The sequence below is a fragment of the Cucurbita pepo genome, chromosome 1 (assembly GCF_057944985.1).
Source record: "Cucurbita pepo subsp. pepo isolate OVF chromosome 1, ASM5794498v1, whole genome shotgun sequence".
Classification (NCBI taxonomy): domain Eukaryota; kingdom Viridiplantae; phylum Streptophyta; class Magnoliopsida; order Cucurbitales; family Cucurbitaceae; genus Cucurbita; species Cucurbita pepo.
In genome coordinates, this window is record NC_141798.1 from 1,713,659 (window position 1) to 1,736,182 (window position 22,524).

Sequence of the window (22,524 nt, forward strand, 5' to 3'; positions counted from 1 at the left end):
TTGTCAACAAAATAGTTGCATTAAATAAATTATTGATTTTTTAAAATATATTTTGTTAGATGAACGTGACTCTCCAATAGTACGATGATTCTTAGATTATAAACCTATAATTATTCGGACTTTCAGCATCCAACACCTCCCATCAAACTCCTTTTCACACCTTCCATCGAACAAATTACACTTCCCCTTAATCGAGGCTCGACTTCTTTGTTCGACATTTGAGGATTCTATTAACATTGCTAAGTTTAGGGCATGGCTCTGATACCATGTCAGACGAATACAGACTCTCCACAATAGATGATATTGTCCACTTTCAGCATAAGCTCTCGTGGCTTTGCTTTGGGCTTTCCCAAAAGACCTGGTGGAGAGAGTATTTATTGATTATAAACTCATAATCATTCCCTAAATTAGTAGAGGGAGGACTTTCATCATCCAACATATTTCACATTTAAATATTAAAATTTTAACATATTTTAGATTTTCTTTACGTTTGAAATTAATAATTGTTATATATTCTTATATATCATTTTGAATTTATTTTGAATTAAACCTATATTTTAATTAATTTATGCATTATAGTTTTTTTAGAGTAAAATATAATAATTATGAAATAGAGACTCGCACTCTAGCGATTAAATAAATTAAGTATAATGTATATGTCTTAGTATAATTTTAATTCAACAATAAATAGGAATAAAATATTTGAATATATTACATTAAAATTAAACGTTTAAAATCTTCACTTTGACAATTAAATTAAATCAAATTAAATGCAGTGACATTTTTCAATAATATTTATTTGTGGGGTTATAAGTTATAAAATTTATTGAATTGTGTGAGGTTTGATTTGGTACGCTATTTTCTTAATAATTAGGGAAGAAATTGAGGCAAATGAAATGAGTGTGGTCCCAACATTTATCATTACAAAATTAATACACTCTAAATTTATTTCAAATTTAAATAATATTTTAGTTTATTTATTGTTGAAAAAAATTAGTTAATTGCTAATTAAAAAATTATTAAAAATAGTTTTATTATAAATTTTATGAAAATTTAGTCATTTATAACAATTTAATACCATCATCTTATTTTTTATTAAATCTTATTTCATTAATATTTCAACAAATAAATTAAGAATTATATATATTTATAAATTACATATTTTAAAATTTTAAACGAAAAAAATTGACATATAATTTTGAATTATTTGTTTTTCGTGAATAATTTCATGAGACTACTATAAAATCAATTATAAAAATATTAATTTAATGTTGATAAAACATTTAATCGAATATTAATTATGGCAAGGAAAATCATTATAATTAAATATTAGTGAATTTATGTGATATAAATTAATGATAATTATTTTTTAAATGATATTGTATTTTGAAGTTAATTTTATTGTTTTATAAGTTTTGAGTATTTTTAAAATGAATTGTTTAAATTCAAACTTGGTAAGCTTATTTTTTTTAGTACAATATTAAGATGTTTTTATATTTTTTTAAATGAAAATTATATTAAAAAACATATCCATAAAAAATATATATATTAACAAATTATTTAATATATATATATATATATATATATATATATATATATATATATATAGTAGACGAATTTGATAGTGGAACTCAATTCTGCAAAAATATGATAAATTAATACAAACACTATTATTTAAAAAATATCCTTAAATTAAAAGTTTCAACAATACTTTTAAATTTTTTTAAAAAATCTAAAAAATACTCATAAACTTAAAAAATGTCTAAAAATATTATTGCCCTTAGATTTTTTTTGTTTTTTTTTTTTTATATATGAAAAAGGTTAACCCATCGTTTCAAAAATATAATTTTAAAATTTAAAAGTGTTTAAAAAATACTTTTAAATTTTCAAATATTTCTTCTTTTACCTTTTGATTAGAAAATTTAGAATATATATTTAATTTTCTAATATATTTACCTTTAGATTTTTAAATATGATAACATTAAAATAATATATAACTTATAAGACGTCAATAAATAATTTTCATGCATATATTGAAGATAATAGATTAAAGATATTAATACTATTTTTAAATTTTTATCAGTATTATGTTTTTTTTTAACATAATACAGACTATTAATGGTATATTTTTTAGTGAAATTTTGAAACTTTTTAAAGTTTAAAGAAAATTTTAAAACGCTATTAAAAAGTTTAAAAGTATTTTAAAAACATTTATTAACGGATTCCATCCAAAATTTTAAAAACATTTTTTTAAGTTTACAAGTATTATTATTATTTTTTTTTGAAAGTTTATGATTATTTTTAAGACAAAATACACTATTTATGAATATTTTTATTAATTTATTCAATATAAAATAAAAATGTTAGGAGGATTGGAAAATGAAAGAGGAGACGGGGACAAAAGTATGGAGCCCCACCTTGTATCCGTTTCTAATCCAAGGGTTAGAGGATAAAGTCTCACCTCTGGTAAGATTAACATAAATTACGACCAGTCGAGGATATAAGGAGCTTTCAAATATCACCGTGCCCTTCGAGTATCGTATTTTAGTCTATAAACTTTAAAAAAATTATCAATAGTTAAAATAAGACTCATTTTTTACCCAAAGTAAATTTGTCCATTTTAACATGTGAAAACAGAGAAAATTCACAATTAGAAATTAAATTATACAAATAAAGAGGTTAGAACTTTTCATCCCTCAATTTTTTACATTGTCAAAAGCGGTAAAACTATCGATGTTAATTTAATTTAATTTTACAGTGTGTTTTTCTTAATTAAATTAAATAATAATAAGCGTTAAAACAAGTCTAAAAAATAGAAATTATAAGTAACAAATTGATTTTTTTTTTACCGAAAGTTGCATTAATTGGAAGTAAAAAACAATAATATTTTAACGCGCAAACTATTTAAATAATATAATTGGGATATCGGAAGATATTTTATGGTCAGGCTTATTGCGTGGGGAATGATCTAATTCATTCGACGAGCAAATTTTCATATCATGGCGGAAATGGACGCTGCGGGAGCTCCGGCTACTGACACTCCATCTTGGTTCACTCCCAAGAGGTGATTTTCTATTTGTTCGCGATGCTTTAAGATTCAATTGGTTGTTTGGTTGGCGAGAAAGTACAATTTGAATGGAGGAAGTCAAAATTGATTGATCTATCAAGTTGACTTCTAAATGGAAGTTATTCAGTTTAGGATAAGACTATTTCTCGGAGATTTATGGTTTTGTTAGTGTTCATTTGGTATCTGACTAAGTTACTTTGGGTATTTTGTCTGTGAATGTTCATGATCGGTGTTTGCTTGTTTCTTTCTGGAAAAAGCGATGAATTGCGGGAGATAAATGGATATTTTGTGTGCTACATTTGATCACTTATCTCTGTCTTGAAATAGGAATTATTCGTGTAATCGAGATGCATTTGTTCTTCTAAGGGAATAATGCTGAGCTAACAATGTGCAAAATAAGAGGAATAGCGCTTTAATCGGGAACCCTTGATATCTGGTCGTTTCTTGCGAGCATAGGTCACCAGCAATTCAATTGGTTGGATGGTAATATTGTAAAGTCGCATGCTGTCAGTCCACCCCTCTGGTTTTCATTTTGATTACTGGATATCTTTTGTTTGCAATGGTGCTTCCCGAATGATTGCAATAGGCTTCCAACTCGTCTGTGATCACAAGTTCCAAGACTCAGGTCTTATGGGGCAATGGTAGGAAGAATGTGTGGAGAGAATTTGGAGACTTTTAAAGACGGGCATAGGAACATAAAGGAATTTATTGCTTTAACTAGGTTCATATGGTCGAATTGGTATAATCTCACTAATTATATTTTCCATTTATCTGGTTAATTTTACCCTTTGGAGTACCTTTTTTTTAACTTCATTGGGAGATTTCTTTTCCTTTCGAGCACGCATTATTTAGTGACATTCAGATTCATATGAAAAAAAGTTACCGAAACAAATCAGGTTTTGTTTAGTATGGTGCTCATTAAATAAGCATTACTATTGCCTATTGGTGTAATCTACGAAAGGACTCGGGAATAAATGAGAATATTCATTGTATTTGTTAACAAAGTCATCATGCTTTCATTTCTTTTACTAGATGCTTGGACTCTTGGTTTTTAATCCTTACTTTTAGCACTTTGATTAATTGGAAATTCTACCCATTTGTCTGGGGCTAATAGGAGATAAGGGTTTTGGTAATAGTTGTCGAAGTGCTGAAATATTACATACTGGTTACAGGAACAATGGATTAATTATAAACTATCCAGAATGGTTTGAGTATCAACCTTTTAGGATGCTGTGGGCTCCATTAAGTACAATTGTTAGAATTATGATATCTTTATGCCTTTTTGAAGCTGAAGTGGCTCCAGACTCCTGACCAGAGGATTAATATAACGTCTTCAACTATTAAGTGAAATTTATGTCATGCTACTAATTTTTTAAGTTTTCGGGACTTCTTTGTTGGACCTTTTTTTAGTCACTAATTAGTTCATTTAACTCTAACTAGGGTGCAGACTCGTCCTATAGTCCATTGTCTTGTGTTTTTCTTTTAACAATATGTGTGATTGGAGATTTGGACTTTTAACCTCTTGGTGTATTGTCAGGCATGTTTTCTTGTATACATCTTTTTTTTTTTTTTTTAAACAATATGTTTTATTCTACTCGAGCCATGCTTATGATGTCATATTGTCTTGTGTTGTACTTTTAGTTACCAGTAGTTTGGATAAATAAGTGTCATGTACTGCAATTGATAACTTGAGAATTTTCTTTTATTTCTTAATCTCTGCAGGCTTCTTGCTATATTCTGTGTAATCAACTTGTTAAATTACATAGATCGAGGAGCTATAGCTAGCAATGGTGTGAATGGAAGTCAAGGAACTTGCACAGCAAGTGGTATTTGCACATCTGGTACCGGGATACAGTAAGATATAGAAGCCTTTCAAAATAAATGGTGCTGGATATTTACCATGATGATTTTCTTTCTATTTTAAAATAGTTGGAATATGAAAAGAATAAAACAAATATTCTCAAACTATAACTCGTTAAGAAATCTTTAAAGTTATGAGATCGCAAGAATTACTCGTTAATCTACCCTACATGGATTAACAGATGTGAACACTCATTTTGGGCCATTAGGCACACACATGCTTAATTGTGCAGAAGTTTATATGTAATCTTTTTTTCACAAAAACAACGTTTCTAGTAATATATCATTCTCTATCGTGATAATTTTCTTTTTAAGTCTACAAGTGTATTTGATCCCTATATGTACTTAATCGTAGACATAAGAAATGTAGGATAAATTTATCATGTAATGGACCAGTAAATTCACCTTCATTTTCAACTAATAAGGTAAAAAAATGTAATATTCCATATATAAAGAGTAATTCAAGTATTTGTTATTTTATGCTCTTTACTTTTAGATGATTTTTTTAGCACTGTGTTTCATTTGATTGAATTTTTATATTATGGTAGGGTATCTCATAAAAAAAGTTATGGTTAACTATATAATTGGTAGAGATGCTTGTTAATAAATAAATGTCAATCCACAATTATGGCTTGCTCACCCCAAGGTATGGCTCCATCCTTGGCTCGACACATTTTGAAGTTTGAGCTTTCATATCCAAACCTTATTGAATCGCTGATATTGGAGATTTAGGTTGGAGAGGAACTATGGAATCTTAGTAACAAGGGAAAAAATTGGGAGGAATTTGGAAATGGTTGACAAATCTAGATTAATGCATTTTTTTGGTGCTCTGTAGAAAAGTTTTTCTGTAACTACATCGTTTCTGTTATTAACTCAGATTGGAGTTTTTTTTTTTTTTTTTTTTTTAATGAGGTCCGTGAGTTTTAGACTTCTGCAAGTTTTTCTCTAAATCAATGAAAAATTCGTTGTTTTTATTTTTAAAAAAGAACTATACTTGTGTCATCAATTTAGGCCTGAATATGTCTTTGGATTTAAAGTATTATGATAAATAAATGTGGGAATTATTTCCTGAAGAACTTGGTCTCCTAAATATAATATTTAGCTCCATACTTGCACAACAATTTGTACTTCGACATTTCCTAGGCAATGTTGATATCCAAGGGCTAGTTATTTGTGAAACTGAAAGACGCTAATCATTTTTTGAGCTATTTATTTTTTCATGTCATGTAGGCCCTATTGGTTGCTGGTGTTGACATCATTATATGTTAAATGTTGTTGTGAAATTATCTTATGTTAATATGACTGATGGCATAAACTATTTCTGTACCTGACTATTTTTTGTGTCAAATTATTTATAGAGGTGAGTTTAGCTTGAGCAATTTTGAGGATGGGGTTCTTTCTTCAAGTTTCATGGTTGGACTTCTAGTTTCTTGTCCAATATTTGCAACACTAGCAGAACGGTAAGTCAAGGCATGTTCTACACTGATAGGAATTTCATATTTTGTATATGTTGCTCATTTTTGCCAAAGTAAGTTTGGCTTAACCGCATGCACTCCTTCCCTTGAGGTCAGAGGTTCAAAGTCCCAAACGCCCTTCACGTTGAATTAAAATTGAAAAAATTTCGAGAAAAATTTCGAGAATTAAAGGTTTAGTCAGTTATTTATTATTATTGTTATTGTTATTTTTAATGAGAAATCAAGCTTTCATCTAGAGAATATGAAAGAATACAAAAGGGCATATGAAAGAACAACCCACCAAGAGAGGCCAAACAACTAGCTATACAAACATCCCTCAGTTCAAATAATATGACTTGGCAGATAATTACGAAAAGAGCATTATGCATAACAAGCAACCAACTCTCCTCCCATGATCTCTCACAATCCTTAAAAATTCTATTATGTCACTCGATCCAGAGGCCCCAAAGGACTGCGAAAAAGCTAGTTTGCCATGAAATCCGGCCCCCATCATGAAAAGGTAGATGCTGAAAAACCTCTTCACTATAGAATTGCAATCCCTATTCCTAGCCAAACGAACATCAAACAATTGGAAAAGCTGCCTCAAACAGACTGGGCAAATTGACAGGTCCTGAGTTTATTAAGAAGGTCCTCAATAGCACTTTTATAGAGAATGCACCAATTTGGACCCCACCACAAAGGAAAAACGCCAGTGAATTTTCAAAGGAGGTTGTTTTCTGAGGTTAAAGTGAACTAAAGTATCTGAATATGATAAAATTTTGTAGCCTGATGTCAGTGTCATTGTGGTAATGGAGAAGAATTGAACTTTTTTTTTTTATGTGCATGTGTGCGTGTTCTTCTTATTCTTCTTTATTCTTTTATTTTATTTTTATCGTTTTGGCAGAATCAACCCATTTAGGCTCATTGGGGTTGGATTATCAGTCTGGACTTTTGCTGTTATTGGCTGTGCTGCTTCATTTAATTTCTGGTCCATTTCAATATGCCGCATGTGAGTAATATTCTTTTCTCTTTCCTTCTTCCCTTCACGTTTGTGTTCTATTTTTCAAATCCACTTTTTGCAGATTGGTTATTGATTTTGGCATTGTAAAGAATTTTCTTTAATTTGAGCTATTTTTTTGTTTTAATTTTGGCTCTTGCACTTCATTGCTTACTTTAGGTTGGTTGGTGTTGGTGAAGCATCATTTGTGAGTCTTGCTGCACCGTTCATTGATGATAATGCACCTGCTTCTCAGGTTACATTCCTTTCATGTATTTGTTGTATTTTCTGGCTTGTGCCCGTTAGTGTTTCCCATATGATATACAAATTCGCAAGTGTTGTATACTGACATCATGTTTATAGCACAAGAATGTGATTTTTCAAGTTCTATAATAATGGATAGTCGGGTATACTCTTCTTCTGTTTCATAGGACATCAGTGGCATTAAATTTATCAAACTGTGATATTTCATTTGGGAACTTAAAGCATAGAATGTAAAATTTAAAAATGCTAGTGGATCAGTGCTTCTTCTAATTATTAGTTATTTTTACTTTTTCTCCTTCGTGTTTTCTTAGTTAATTCTTTGTACTTTTGGTTATTTTTTCCTTCCAGAAATCAGCTTGGCTTGGAATATTTTACATGTGTATACCTAGTGGGTATGCAATTGGCTATATCTTTGGTGGATTGGTAAATTCTTTTCTCATCATTTTCCTTTTAAACTTCATGAATATATTGAATGAATAAAAAAAAAAAAAAAAAAAAAAAAAATCATTCCTAATGCTGTTTCTCTTTTACGTCTCCCATAAAGTGTGCATCCATGCTTTTATTTGATCACTCGTATAATATTCTTTACTGAGTATAGGTTGGAGGTAATTATAATTGGCGTATTGCATTTGTTGGAGAGGCCATTTTGATGCTTCCCTTTGTCATTCTGGGGTTTGTTATAAAGCCTTTGCAACTGAAAGGTACGTCCAGAACTGTCACTTCAAGCAACTTAACGGTTTCTAAACGACTTTTAAGTACAGGATTTTCTCCTTCTGGGTCATATGGAAAGCTGAGATCTGTGGATTTGGTTGCCTCGGAAGTTCAAGGTACTTCGTTTCAGGACTCTATGAAGCTATATAATAAGATTCTAAATCATTTCTTTGATACATATAAAAAATATTAAAGAGATACTCGTATCCTCTTTAAGCACATTACCTCAGCTAAGAATTCTATAAGAAGGAAAAATTATATGGAATTGTTCTTCAAATCACTGTAGTGAGAGCCCGAGTCTCCTCCCAATCTCTAGATTGTTAACCACAACTTCCAATTCTGTAATTAATTTCTAACCACAACTCTGAAAACAGTGGATTGACTTTAGACTACCTTCAACTGGGTCTTTTCGTGCATGTGAACCACTAGAAGATGGGGGCACACTTTTCCAACTGCCATTATACTATAGGAAAAGTTTTTTGAAATTGTCAATATTATAATATAATGCAATTTCTATCTTTCATTATTCCATAGAATTTTTTATTTGTCATATTTTTTAATTGTTCATTCAAATTCACCATTCCCCATATAATTTTATATAGAAGTTCTTTTATTTTCAATTGAATTGCATTTTATTTATTTATTTAAATTTAAATTTAATCATTTAAATAATTTGCATAAATGTTAAATGAATGTATATCTATATATATTTGAAAAGAAAAAAAAAATTAAATAAAAAATAATATGTAGGCTATTACCTTTGAGAAAGTGATCGGTCATATGTTAACCATGGGATAAAACTCTATTTCTCATACTTTCACTCATTGATTCATTAATTGTTAAGATTAGGTTAGGTAGATATATTTTGATCTCACAAAGTCCTGGAATTAACAAAACGATGAATTTGAAAATTTGGGGAAGAGAGTGATAGAGATCAAGTTATCAAAAATTGTTTTTCTTGTTAAGTCGAACTGATTTATCAATGATTCAGTGAATGGATCGATGTTCAATTTGTGGATGTAGATGTATCAGTCAAATAAATTTCGTGGGGATGTGGCTCATCATTTTAATTAGAGTTGGTCTTATAATGAAACAATTCATTGAATTAACCCAATCCAATATAAAAAATCCATTTTACCTATATTCAATAGGTGAATAATATATATTTATGTGCATATCTTATTATTTGTAATTTATAATAATTATATACATTAGACTCCTCATCATGGCTAGTGGTTTATTCAGAAATTGAATTAATTAAAATAGGCTTTTTTTAACTCAATGGTAGAGTAACGCCATGGTAAAGCATCAGTTGAAATCCGACCAGGGCTTTGGCTTTTTTCATAAACTCCAGCCAGATCCGTAGTACCATCAACCGGGTGTTTTCCTGCATGTGAACCACATGGTAGTTGACATGAACTCTTAAATTATCGTTCAAAGCCCACAAGGAGCTAAACTTGCTGCAAAAAAAATGTAGTGCCTAACTTCATTTCGTTTACACAAAAGAAACTAATTTGGATGGAGAGCCCTATTTGGGAATCTTGTATGTATCAATTCTCCTGTGTTTATCCACCTACTATGGGAAGACCTTCACCTTTGGAGTTTTATGATTCCAACTAGTTGTGAGTTTGGAGGTAGGATAACCTGCATCCAAAACATGCAAATTGAGATTTCAATTTACTTCGCCATTTGGATAATGAAAGGTGAAGAATTCTCAGAAGCATACATTTGAGCGGCTGGTCCCAGCCCAAACATCTTTCCAGTTTTTAGGCCATTTCCCACCTTAGAGCCCTGAAAGCCTCTGTGTAATTTCTCGAAGCTTTATAATAGTATTCCAAAGATGGAAGTTTTGACTTTTGTTTTGTAGATTTTCAGTATTAGTATGCTTTTTCAGAGGACTCTGTTATCAGATTACGCTTATTGCTTCATATTAGGCACGTATTGCTACGAAAGAAACCTCTTGATTATTGATGCTATTTGATGCTTTCTTTGCTTAACTTTTGATTCTAGCTCAATTAGTTGAGAATATCACTGTCACGTATTAATTGGTAAAAGTGAAAATATCTCTTTGCCTGCTTCTTAATTTGGCTTTACATGTCTATGTACTCAGAGACGGAAGCTTCAAATGGCAACGGTGGTGCATTCTCCATTGCTGAAGATAGCTCAGTGAAATCTTCCAGGTAAGTAGGATTGCTAGAGTTTGGCATCTGGTAGCTCAGTGAAACATAGACACTTCCATTTGTCTAACCTGTGACCCACGGAGGTGTTCTTATTTCGCCAAAGGCAAATACACTTTTTTCTATAAGTAACTGCGGGTTGCAAATTATCATGAGTCTTCTTGTGCTGAAGTGAATATATTTTCTTATCTTTCGGTGAAGTTAGAGTTTCTGATAATTCTTAGAAGTTAAGGGACATTCTTTTTATTGTTAACCTACATATTCTAATATTTTATCATATAATTATCCTTGAAAGTAACAAATAGTAAATGCCTAGAGATTGGACTTCATATTTTGTTGGCGAAGTCCTAATGAAACTTCACACTAAGTACATGGTCCTTTTTTATGTGAACACTTCGTTAAAGAAATAAATATATGAAGAATGGGGCTGGATCTGACCTCTAGTGCCTTGAAAGTTGATAGCATTATTACAAGAAAAAGGCTTTCCAATCATTTCATTTCAGAAACATGGGTACTTTGCCAGTAACCTTGTGTCCATTGCCAATAAGCCCGAACAGAAGACTTGAGATATTGAGCTCCAAATAATCGAGCAATCTGAAGATAGCTAACATGCTCTGTTTTTCTTTCTAACCATGTTTCCCAAAAATATCCGTGATACTGCCAGTTTACATTCCAAAGTCCCACCCTTATGATCAGAGCCTCAAATGGAACTAAAAAGTATGGAACTTATAATCAAGTATTGAATTAGAATGAAACCTATTGTGAAGCCTCTTCCATACATTGGCTACAAAATTACAAAATAAAAAATGAATAGTATTTTCTTGTCTTCCAATTGAAAATGTATGATTTTGCATCACATATTGAAGTTATGTAGATTTCTTGTCTCGTCTTCCATTGCGGTACAGTTTATTCTGATTGAGTGGGAAGATTTAGTTCCCCCTTTGAATGTGATTTTGTGCAATATTCTTCCAACAATTTCTTATCATTTTGATCGAGAGAGATGACAACCAAGCATAGGTTATTAGTAAATGATCAAATTATTCATCATTTTCTTTTAAATTACATTGTCGTCTTTTCAAAATGAATTTATTAAAATGATTTATTACTCACCTGATATAATCTCCCCTTAATAGCATAGCAGTAGCATGCCATGCAGCGGTAGGACTTCCACATTACAATTGTTAAGCTGTGTATTGATTTCATTTATTCTTATTCTTAATTTGTAACAGCTTTGCTACTAATGGGAGGAATCAGCTCTCAAAATTTGGGAAAGAAATGAAAGAACTCTTGGTTAATAAGGTTTATGTTATTAACGTTTTAGGTATATTGTTCACCTGCTCTCAACCCATCTCCATTTACTGTGAATGTAATGACTAGGAGTTTGTGCTACATTTTCCCCTGTTTTCTGAGGGCTTTGAGTTTCTGTTTTAGGTTATATGGCATACAATTTTGTCTTAGGCGCGTATTCATACTGGGGACCTAAAGCTGGTTACAGTATCTATCATCTGGTGAGATTTTCATATAGTTGATCAACCATTTTCTTATATGTGAGATCTCTAGAAGAACTTTTGCACGTGCAAGATTTGTGTAGATAAAGTTCGGATCTTTTGCAGAGCAATGCTGACTTGGTCTTTGGAGGAATAACGGTGGTATCTGGAATATTGGGCACACTGGGAGGAGGCTATGTTCTGGATTTTATGAGTAACACCATTTCAAATGGTTTCAAGGTTGGCTTTTATGCGAATTGTGATTATGGATCCCCACACGTTACAATCTTTTCCCATGATTGCATAGCTTTCTAAAAAGGTTTTAGAAGGAACTGATCATACTTTATACTATAGTGCCATGAGGAAAATTTTGGTTCTTTTTTTTTTTTTTTCCCATCTTTTTTATATTCCATCACTTTAATTACTGTGAGGCATACATGGGAAAAATGTACATAAAGTTCTTAGTTAGGCATGCTAGTAATGGTGTCCACCAATATTGTCGACTCACCAAGTTGAGAAATCTCTGGGGATTCCTGATGTTTTCTCAAATCTAACCTGCTATCAACCTACGGAATTTTTTGCATTCCATTTTATAAACATGGACGTCAATCTTAATCTAACTATCTCACTCAAATTGTGCTGCAGCTTCTCTCTGTAACAACCTTTGTCGGAGCAATACTTTGCTTCAGTGCCTTCTGTTTTGAGAATGTTTATATCTACCTAGCCCTATTTTCAATTGGTGAACTATTCGTTTTTGCTATCCAGGTAATAGAACGTTATTCCCCCAATTTTTCTTGGTTTATTTCTCATCATCCCTTTTCTACCCTAGTTTCTCTTAATGAAATTCTGCAATAACTTACTGAAATGGTATCTGAACATCTTTTGTTGCAAAGGAGGCTTCTGTGGGACTTAAATTGGTACTTTAATTCAAGAGTACATAATTTCTTGCTTTGTGGTACCAAATTCTGTAAGCAAACTCTTTTGTGAAGGAAACTAATTTTACATTATGTAGAGAAAAGTTTGAATATTGAAGAAAGAAATAAAACTCACAAATCTCAATTTAAACTATGGATAACAAAGAAAACCAGTCATAAATTCACAAACTATACCCAAAAGTGTGTACCCACAACACTTGCTGACCTAGACTTAGATCTCCAATTATAACTTATAATTAAAGGGATTATAACTGAAAAAAGAAATTGAAAGGGAATGCCATGTAAGCAAACTTTCTAACATATTAACTTAGGATATTTCACCGTTAATTACGAGAAATGTGAAATCTATTGAGAAGGAGGAGGCCATGACAATGCTTTTCTTTCTGAGCCACCTTATTTTGTTGTCTTTTAATCTTATGATTGAGTATATAATTTATTTGTCACAATCCCCGTATCATTACACTTCCTTATCCCAGTATTTGGAGTTGTCATGAACTTTTATCTTTTCCAGGGTCCTGTAAATTATATTAATTTGGAGGCCGTTAAACCAAATCTAAGGCCACTATCTATGGCCATGTCTACTGTTGCAATCCACATCTTTGGAGACGTGCCATCCTCGCCTCTTGTCGGAGTTCTTCAGGTTTTCATTTTTCCTTCCACTTTGAATCTTATTTCATCTTTTTGAACTACTCAGTAATAAAGACGTTTTAGCTGTGTACTTGTTTCGGTTGGACTACATGTTATGACAAGTTCTGCAACACAATAGGGTGCCTTTTCCTGTTAGTTTTTCTCCAAGCCAATTTAGAAAATATAGTGTGATGGGGTGAACTTAAATGTCTTGGGTTAAAAGTTCTTAAGCCTAGAGGGTGCTCGTGAGAGAGTGCTGGGTCAACAAGAACCGTACAAAGAAGAACCTTACATTTACAACTTTGATCCCCCAAATTCTCATACAAAGATCTTCATTACGATCATCTTTTCTTGCAATCGGTTTAATATACAAGGAACAGTAAAGACATTGGAATTTTAAGGCCATACTATCTATAATCTTTATCTCTAGAGGGTGGGCATAATTCAAAATATTGCAAGAGGCAGCCCCTCCACCTATTCATTCATCATTCCCTCCCAAACCAAAAGTTCTAGCTAGTTGTGCCACTATTCCACATAATTTGAACTGAAAAACCTTTAGTTTGCTAAAGCATAAAGAGCAGGGAACATAATGAAATATGTAATAGAACTGAACACCAAAAATCTTCCCAAAATAGCATTCTTAAACACGAGGAACTTGTCAACGCAGGAATATTTTGGCAATTGTCTTCCATGGTTCTTTTCTTTTTTTTTTTTCTTTTTTTTTTTTTTTTTTTGAAGTGGTATAGCTGCATGCACTAATGAAAAACCAAAGAAATCTTAGCCATGGCTCACAGTTATTTATGCCAAAATGCCTCAGATCCTTTTGGATACCTCCAAAGCCACTTGGGAATAGGGGTTGCATTTTTATAATCATCCATCTAACCGGAAGAAATCCTTAATCATTTTGTCGAACTTGTGTGCCTACTTAAATAGGAACTACAGGAGTAGGTTTGGCATGATCTTTTAAACAGTATAATTTTTTTTAGTTATTTATAAGTTTCTAAATCTTGAAGTCTTTAAAGAATAAATGTTTCAGTCTAAAGCATTAAAAAAGAAAAAAAGAACGCATTATTTAAAAACTTATCTAAAACTCACCCTAAAGAATAAAGAGTTAAGTGGGTAGATTAGGATACACATCTTGCATTTTCCAATAGTGAATATTTTAGGCACCGTTTAGTTTTTTTTTTTTTTTTTTTTTTTTTTTTTTAGTATCATCTTTCTTAAATAAATATTTGAATTCTTAACTATTTTTAAAAAATTACTTCTTTTAGATTTCAAAGTTCGTCTTTTAGAACAAATATAAAAGAGTAGATAACAAAACAAAAGGAAAAACTCATAATTGAAAAAGAAAAAAAAAGTCTTGATAACTATTTGATTTTTGAAATTAAGCCTATACTACTTTCCCTTTTGAGTTTCCTTGTTTTCTATTTTTTTTCATAAGTTTCCTTGGTGTGTTATCTATTTTTTTTTTCATAAGTTTTAAAAAATTAAGTCAAGTTTTGAAAGCTAAAAAAGTAATTGTTTTTGTTTTTAGAATTTAGCTAAGAATTCAAATATTTTCTTAAGAAGGATGAAACTCGTCGTAAAGAGATGATCATAAAACCAATACGATTTTTTTTAATCAGTTAGTTATAAAACACGATCTTAAACTCTTAAGTTCTTCTGATAACTTGAAGTCTCAAATGGTGTTCTTATGATTGTGCAGGACCATGTTAACAACTGGAGGGTGACTTCTCTTATTCTTACAGCTATCTTGTTTCCAGCAGCTCTAATATGGTTTGTAGGTAAGCTTTTATTTCGTTTATTATTTTAAGCTATTTACATTGACCCCTTCAATGGTAGATGAAATTTTTTAGATACTACAATTATATTCAACATATCATTTTAATACGGTCACTCGTCTATGATATTTAGCATAAAATTATGGGAAGTGTTTCATAGTATTGGATATGATTGTGTTACATGGTTAGGGCAGCTTGTTTCTGTAGATGTTGCATAATAATTGGGTACCTCTAGCAATCTTGATGCTTTGGCACCTAAATTTTGGAAGAAATTGTTGCATAAGATTTTTAAGAATGTCAAATTTCTATGGTGGGACAATATGTTGATTGAAATTAAGGGATTTTTTGTGGAAGAAATTTTTTTAGAGCTGAAGGACACAGTAGTATATGATGATCTATAGAGAACAGATTAATGTTATGATTTTTTGTACAAGAAATTTAATTAATTATTATTTTAAAATAATAATTTCCATCAAGAAAAATGAAAGAATAAAAAGGGACACTTCTCATAGTTTTTTATATCAAGTATAAATCATATTCATTTGAGAAAAATTCCAACTTCAACCTGTTTGCACTGGCAGGTGTATTTCTACCCAGTGTAAAGTCATTGGATGATGACGATCATCACGAAGATTCTACAACGAATCAGTCAAGCACGACACCGTTGCTCGAAGAAAAGTTGATTAATATCGCTGAATCTTCTTCCGAACCATAAATTAGTTTTTGTTTTGGTTTCTCTCACTCCATGCTCGTGGACTGCTGGGGTTTGCATAGTTTTCTCGTAGCTGTTCTTATGTAAGTATGTTCTTTTAACACGGTTAGGACGCATGTGTATTTAAAAAAACTAGACTACGTATAATTGGTTAGCAAAAAAGACTAGGGCCTAGCAAAAAAGACTAGGGCCGATTGACAAATGTAGCTCATCCTATAATTAAAGAACAGGACTAGGTACAGTTTGTTAACTCAAATTCATTGGTGTACAAGATATTTGTTTGTTTGTTTGTTTAGAAGAATTTAACTGCAATCTTAGTTTGAAACATATGACATTTGACTCATCCTATCAAGTTCTTCAATCAGATAATGTAGAGTTTGAGGTTTTATCAGCTGAGAAATCACAGTCAATATTCGGAAGCGATTCGCCACTTTATGAGCCATTGCCTGCCTCATGGAGAATAGATATCTATGCTTTTCTAGAGAGATGCTTTACGGTTTTTGGTTACCGGGAAGCATATGCTTAAGACAGATACCTAATTCTTGAAACTCCTCTGGATGACGTTAAGCACATTCTTAAGTTGTTACACTTCCGAACACATGGGGCGCCCGTAACACTAATTTTATCTCGACCAATGCAACAAAAGAAACCCAAGGGGTAAGAATGATAATAATGAAAGGAGGATGAAAAGGGAAGAACATGGGGGACTAGAAGACTATGTGTTCGAACATATAGTTCGATTGGTTAAAGAAAATGACTTCGACCGTGTTAAAGATCTTAAATCAATAAATCAAGGAAGAAATAGATCCAAAACTCACACCCAATCGCCCTATTTTGTCATGAGAAACAGATCCAGACCTCCAAGACCTAAGTGCCCCCGTACCTCCCAACATTCCAATATCCAAGTCCTCAATCAATGGGGCATGTGTTAACAAGGAATTCAACGGAACTCAAGTATTCATCAAATCAAAGCTAATTGGTCAAATGGTAGCATTTAAATTTATTGATTTAAAGAGATAGACTTCATACAGACCTCAAATGCAACAGGCGTCGTCGCTATTTGCTTAGATGAAAACCGACCGAAATCCTCCGACACACAGAAACGCCTCAAGCTACAACTGGAATGCTTTTGTACATTTCAAATGAAAATGAAATGCCAAAGGCAAATGTCAAAAACATGTAGTACATAATTCCAAGAGTTGAAGAATAGAAGGATGGCACCTGAGATTTAAATCTCATCCACCTGCATCGCTTCTCTTCTTTCACTTGTATAGCTGCTTGAATCTTCTGCAAGCTTCCAAGACATTCTCTCTGTGACCAAAAGCACTTACCCTGATAAATCCTTCGCCACCAGGTCCGAAACCGCTTCCAGGGGTTGTCACGACATGTGTTTTCTCTAGTATCTCAGCAAATACCTCCCACGAACTCCGGCCAGGGAAACGAACCCACACATATGGTGCATTTTTCCCTCCATACACATTAAACCCAAGCGAGTTGAATGTGTCCATAATGATACTGGTGTTTTCTTTGTAAAAACCAATAACCCCGCGCATAGCCTGCAAGTAGAAGTCGATAAATTCCTTGATTTCCTATGTAATTTTGTTGTGTCGACGTCAAATACAAATTGCACTGTGTTCAAATGAAGTGCTCCAAATTATTCACCGTATTTCAGGGGATTAAGGTTACTATACACGTTTATGTTTATAAAAAACATTGAGAAACTGTAAAAAAAAGAAGAGGAAACTGTAAATAGCAGACCTCAAGCCCTTCTGGCGAAAGACAAGCCAAACCCCCAGCTTGGGCAATGTTGGATGCGCCGTTGAAGCAAGTACAAACAATGCGGTTGAAATCTTTAGCAACGGGAAATCCATCAGAAAACATAAGCTCCTTTGGAACAACTGTCCAACCAAGACGAACTCCAGTAAATCCAGCATACTTGCTAAATGATGATGTCTCAATTGCAACCTGCACAACAGAAAAATAGATCATGCAACATAAAGCATAAATTGCCTATCGTTCCTCAACAAATACGAAAGTAAATAATTGGTGAAAAGATACAGAGAATTACAAATCCAAACATCTATTCTATCATCTAATATAAATGATAAGCTAAATATTAAATTGCTACATAATTCCAAGTGAGATATAATTGACTTCCTACTATACCATCATCTCCATTCTCCACTAATCCTTAGTACATTAATGTTTCCGTTCAGAGAGAGATTCTAGCAAAAGTGCCTCGACAGGAAAGTCTTCTGCTGTTATTCCTACATGTAACTAATTAGCTTGTTCTTCTATATGTTCTCATCAAGAATTGTGAATTTGCTCCAGCCTGCAGATATGCTAAGAACATATGTGGATGGTAGGATCCAATAGCTTTTGATTTTCAAGGATAGTAAAATACTTTCATTTTTAGAAAGAGAACTCTGCCGTTTGATTATTCTTGCATTAAATAATTCGGGTATGTACACAATTATTAGGCCTGTTCGGAATGACAAAATTGGAATCAAAGGATGAGACCAGACCATCACAAGATCTAAAAGGAGAATCCAAACAATATAGTGGAGCTGTACATAACAATAGAGGAACTAGAGATACGTATTTGAAAGATTCAAAACTTCGACACAAATGTATTGTGATGGAATTTGCAATCAGATAGAAATTGCCAAGTGCAGACATTGAAAAAGTAATCTTGACGAAATTTACCTCCTTCGCTCCAGGAATTTCAAAGATAGATCTTGGATTATCGTCTGATATATACATTGCATATGCAGAATCATAGACTATAATTGACCCATTCTTTTTAGCAAACTGCACCAGTTGGGTTAACTGTTCCCTTGTTGCGGAAGAGCCGGTAGGATTGTTTGGTGAACAGAAAAATATGATATCTGTTCGGGGAATCTTAGATAAATCCGGAAAAAATCCATTTTCTGGAGTACATCTCATGTATTCAATATTGCCATACTTTTCAGCATCCTTTTCGTACTGTCCAGTCTGCCCCAAGATGACGCTCGAGTCCACATAAGCCTACAGTTCAACAAAATTCTTGATTAGAAATTAAATCTGCAGAAGTAGGTAAAAAGTTATACACCAAGAAGTGAGAGAAAGGAGTAACAAAAATTACTTCAAATATATTTTCTAAATTATGAAATAATTTATAGCTTGAGCTGTAGTGAACTTATCCGTTAGCTAATGTGACTAAACCTACAAGTGAAGTTTTCTAATGGTGCAAATGCAAATACGTCTTGCAGAACAGAAAAAAATGAGATGCAGCTAAATGGTTGTACAAAAGAAGAGCTCAATACTTTTCAAATGATCATCTAAGTAAATGCCTCATATAGAAGTGGATTGGCAAAATGTTATAAGTGCACCAGTTAAATATCTAAAAGTTTGTTAATGAGAAGAGCAATCACCGGGTATGATGGATCTTGCACTGCCATTGACACGTTGGAGCCAAAAACAAGCTGCCAAGAGTGGGAAGAGAAGTTAGATAGTAGATAGTAACAAGATGGCAGACACATAGATGATTACCCAAGTTACGACACAGATGATTACCCATGCTATCTTACATTTTAGCTAAGTTTGATGATCAACATTAAAGGGGAAAAAAAAACAAATACGTTGAAAATAGATAGATTTAACAGATGAATTTTTTTCCAAACTAAAACAAACCATACCTGAAGACGTGTTATGTCACATTTTGCACCATCAGAAACAAAGATATCATCTTCTTCTATGCCAAGGCCGCTATAAAATGTTTTGCCAATTAAAGCTCTCACTGGCTGTACAAATCAGCATCTAAATTAGAACTACCAATCTTGTAAAGAAATGACCTAAAAGAAGTCAAGTCATCAAGTCAATGCAAAAATGATGGAAAACACTTATTAACACAATAAGGCAGCTGACAGCATATTAATTTGAAACTATACAAGCTGGGTAGCAAAAGTTTTTTTAAAAAGTCATTGCTGGAACGCACATGCTTGACGGAAGAGGCATATCAAATCGAGAAAACTGTTGTCGGACGTAAGCCAAAACCAAGTGGTAAAACTGTTGAAGGTGCCGGCAAAATGTTGAGGGAACCTTTCACAATATAAAATCCGTGTATCGTATTTGATCATGCTAAACTTTTATTCTAAATAGAAACAGATAAGTTAAAATTAAGAGGAACATGAAAAAGTACAACCTACCTAAAAATGCGCCAAAGCCCAAAGGCATACTTGAAAAAAAAAAGTGTGCTCCAATTGATACAAACGAAAAGGGGAGAGTGGTTGTAGCAATTTTTTAAGCAACTGACCACACCCGTCAAAGTACTGTAAGAATCTAAATCAAAGATCTCTCCCAAGTCTTATAAGAATCGAATAACACTCTCCTATTATGTTTCCTTCCATGGGTTCTAAAGACCAAAATAGCACTTTGTCACAAGACCTTAGCTCTTCTGGTAAGAGTATGGCCCCCAAGGTTTTGTTGGATGAAGTCCACTACTGATAAAAGTTGGTTCTACAACATGCCAAACTAAAAGATGCAATCCCATGAATTTGAAGCAAAAGTCAGTAATACCTTATGCTAGGGGTGTTACAGTGTACAAAAGAGTGGCTAGGCTTCTCACTATTTCTACACAAAATTCACCCATTAGGAAGATCACTCGTTAGAGAACCCTTTCCAAATATCAGAAACTTCAATCAAGATGCCAAATGCACAACTACACTTCAAAAGTCAAGATGCCAAATGCGCAATTTCACTTCAAAAGGCTAGCAGGAGTAACAAAGTTTGTCGGGACTGAATTGCATACCTTTTCGCCCTGCTCAGCCCCATATCCACTGTAACCCTCTAGTGTGGACAATGCATGTGATCTCTGCCAAAGAACAAAACAGATTCGTCATAAATGACTAAGTTAAAAACAGTTTTTTAGCTAAAAAAATCAAGTAATATGAGGTTTATGATCTTCTGGCATGAAAACAACTCCAGGGAAACCTTCCAATTAAGTGCAAACAGTTGGAAGAAAAATGTAATGGGTGAATTGGACACCATAGAATAGTTTTATTTCATACAAACTAAACTTCTATAAGGAGTGTCTGAAACTCGTAGTAAATTCAATTGAACGAGACAAAAAATTACATGCAAATATGTAAGAAAAAAGGACTAATTTCACTAGGAAGGAGATGGCAGTAACACTACCCTAGTAAGCCGAATCCCGACAACAGAAGAGACGAGTTTATCCAAAATAAAAATGATCAGACCATACGAAAGACAGGACACTGATCAACGCAAGGTCTATATTTTCATATGATATTAAGTAAAATATTTTAACGATTCTGACCAACTCTCCTTCTCATACAATATAACAAAATTCAACTTCAGCTAATATCCTAGATCAACTACTGTTTCTCGACAGAGATGGCTCATTATTCCTACACCTGTTACAATTTGCGAGTTACAAGAACCAGAAGCAGTAATTTATTTATACCTTTGCCATGGCCGATGTAATAACCTCAGGAATAGGCTCAGTAGTGTCACCAATTCCAAGGCTAATTACTTTCGCATCAGGATACTTCTGCAAGTGCGCATTCCTTCTCCTTGCAATCTATTATAATATATACACATATACAATATTACCGCTAAAGTTAATACAAAGCGATGATATCGAAATTTCAAGATGAAAATAAAACTAAAAAGCTCAAGCATGGAAATTCATCAATAGCATGAACTAAGACCTTGAGAAAAACACACTACACACCTCAGGAAAAAGGTATCCAGCTTGAAGTTTGGCCATGTTCGCATTTCGAGGGACCGATGTTTTGTAGGCTTAAGAACAAAAAACAAAAACAAAAAAAAAAAAAAAACAACAAAAGAACGCCAATAAGAAGATGAAGAAGCAGATAAGTTCTCATTTTCGCAGATATCATCGAAGTAGAAGAAATACGGGGCAGGAAGAAGACGAGTTGGAGAGACTCCGGAGCTATGGATATCATTACTTTCATCAACCGATAATCTACGAGAGGTTTTTAAATTGAAGATTCATATTCTATATCTTCAAACACAATCTGTAATTTCCGCAATACCTGTCGTAGAATCTTGAGACGTTGCAACACACTTGACGCGGAACCTTGTTCCTGGAAATGATACCTTCGGATTCCTGGAGAATAAACTAGTTAATTTCGATGATTCTTATGCGACAAAACGAGACATGCAGAAGTTCCAGTTCCAACGAAAAACCACTCAAAACGAAAATGAAGTGACAGAGAAAGTACTTGGCATTGAAACTGGAGTGCGAGAAAAAGGAGGAGGAAGACGATGAGAGTGCAGCAGAGGATAAGCTGTGCGTAGCCGCCATTTTTCCAGTACCAAATGTTTTCAGTGGATGATGTCCTCTTCAACGGAAGTGGCCGGTTTTTCTTAAGCAACTGAAACCCTAAATTTGATTATAAAAATTTAAAAAAAAAAAGAAAAAAGCT

At 32.8% G+C, this 22,524-nt stretch overlaps 2 protein-coding genes across 3 annotated transcripts; one reads left to right on the forward strand and one right to left on the reverse strand.

Moving 5' to 3' along the window:
* Positions 1 to 2,925: 2,925 nt before the first annotated feature.
* Positions 2,926 to 16,399, forward strand: LOC111806429 (putative sphingolipid transporter spinster homolog 2). Of its 2 annotated transcripts, XM_023691780.2 has the most exons (16): positions 2,926 to 3,064; positions 4,790 to 4,921; positions 6,286 to 6,387; positions 7,286 to 7,390; positions 7,559 to 7,634; positions 7,991 to 8,065; positions 8,241 to 8,343; positions 8,404 to 8,469; positions 10,464 to 10,533; positions 11,760 to 11,851; positions 11,962 to 12,038; positions 12,144 to 12,257; positions 12,663 to 12,782; positions 13,464 to 13,592; positions 15,285 to 15,363; positions 15,942 to 16,399. In XM_023691780.2, exons 1-16 carry the CDS (start codon positions 3,000 to 3,002, stop codon positions 16,073 to 16,075), a joined length of 1,539 nt encoding a protein of 512 aa, XP_023547548.2. In that variant the 5' UTR covers positions 2,926 to 2,999; the 3' UTR covers positions 16,076 to 16,399. The 2 variants fall into 2 exon arrangements, with proteins under 2 accessions (XP_023547548.2, XP_086973085.1); XM_087116959.1 differs by lacking the exon at positions 12,663 to 12,782.
* Positions 16,400 to 17,048: 649 nt separating this feature from the next.
* Positions 17,049 to 22,479, reverse strand: LOC111806512 (LL-diaminopimelate aminotransferase, chloroplastic). Its single transcript, XM_023691898.2, has 10 exons — positions 22,321 to 22,479; positions 22,132 to 22,205; positions 21,807 to 21,874; positions 21,537 to 21,653; positions 20,862 to 20,924; positions 19,750 to 19,854; positions 19,486 to 19,536; positions 18,779 to 19,099; positions 17,831 to 18,037; positions 17,049 to 17,628 (listed from the first exon to the last, which is right to left on the reverse strand). The coding sequence occupies exons 1-10, from the start codon at positions 22,401 to 22,403 to the stop codon at positions 17,335 to 17,337; spliced, it is 1,383 nt and encodes a 460-aa protein (XP_023547666.1). The 5' UTR covers positions 22,404 to 22,479; the 3' UTR covers positions 17,049 to 17,334.
* Between the last annotated feature and the right edge of the window lie 45 nt (positions 22,480 to 22,524).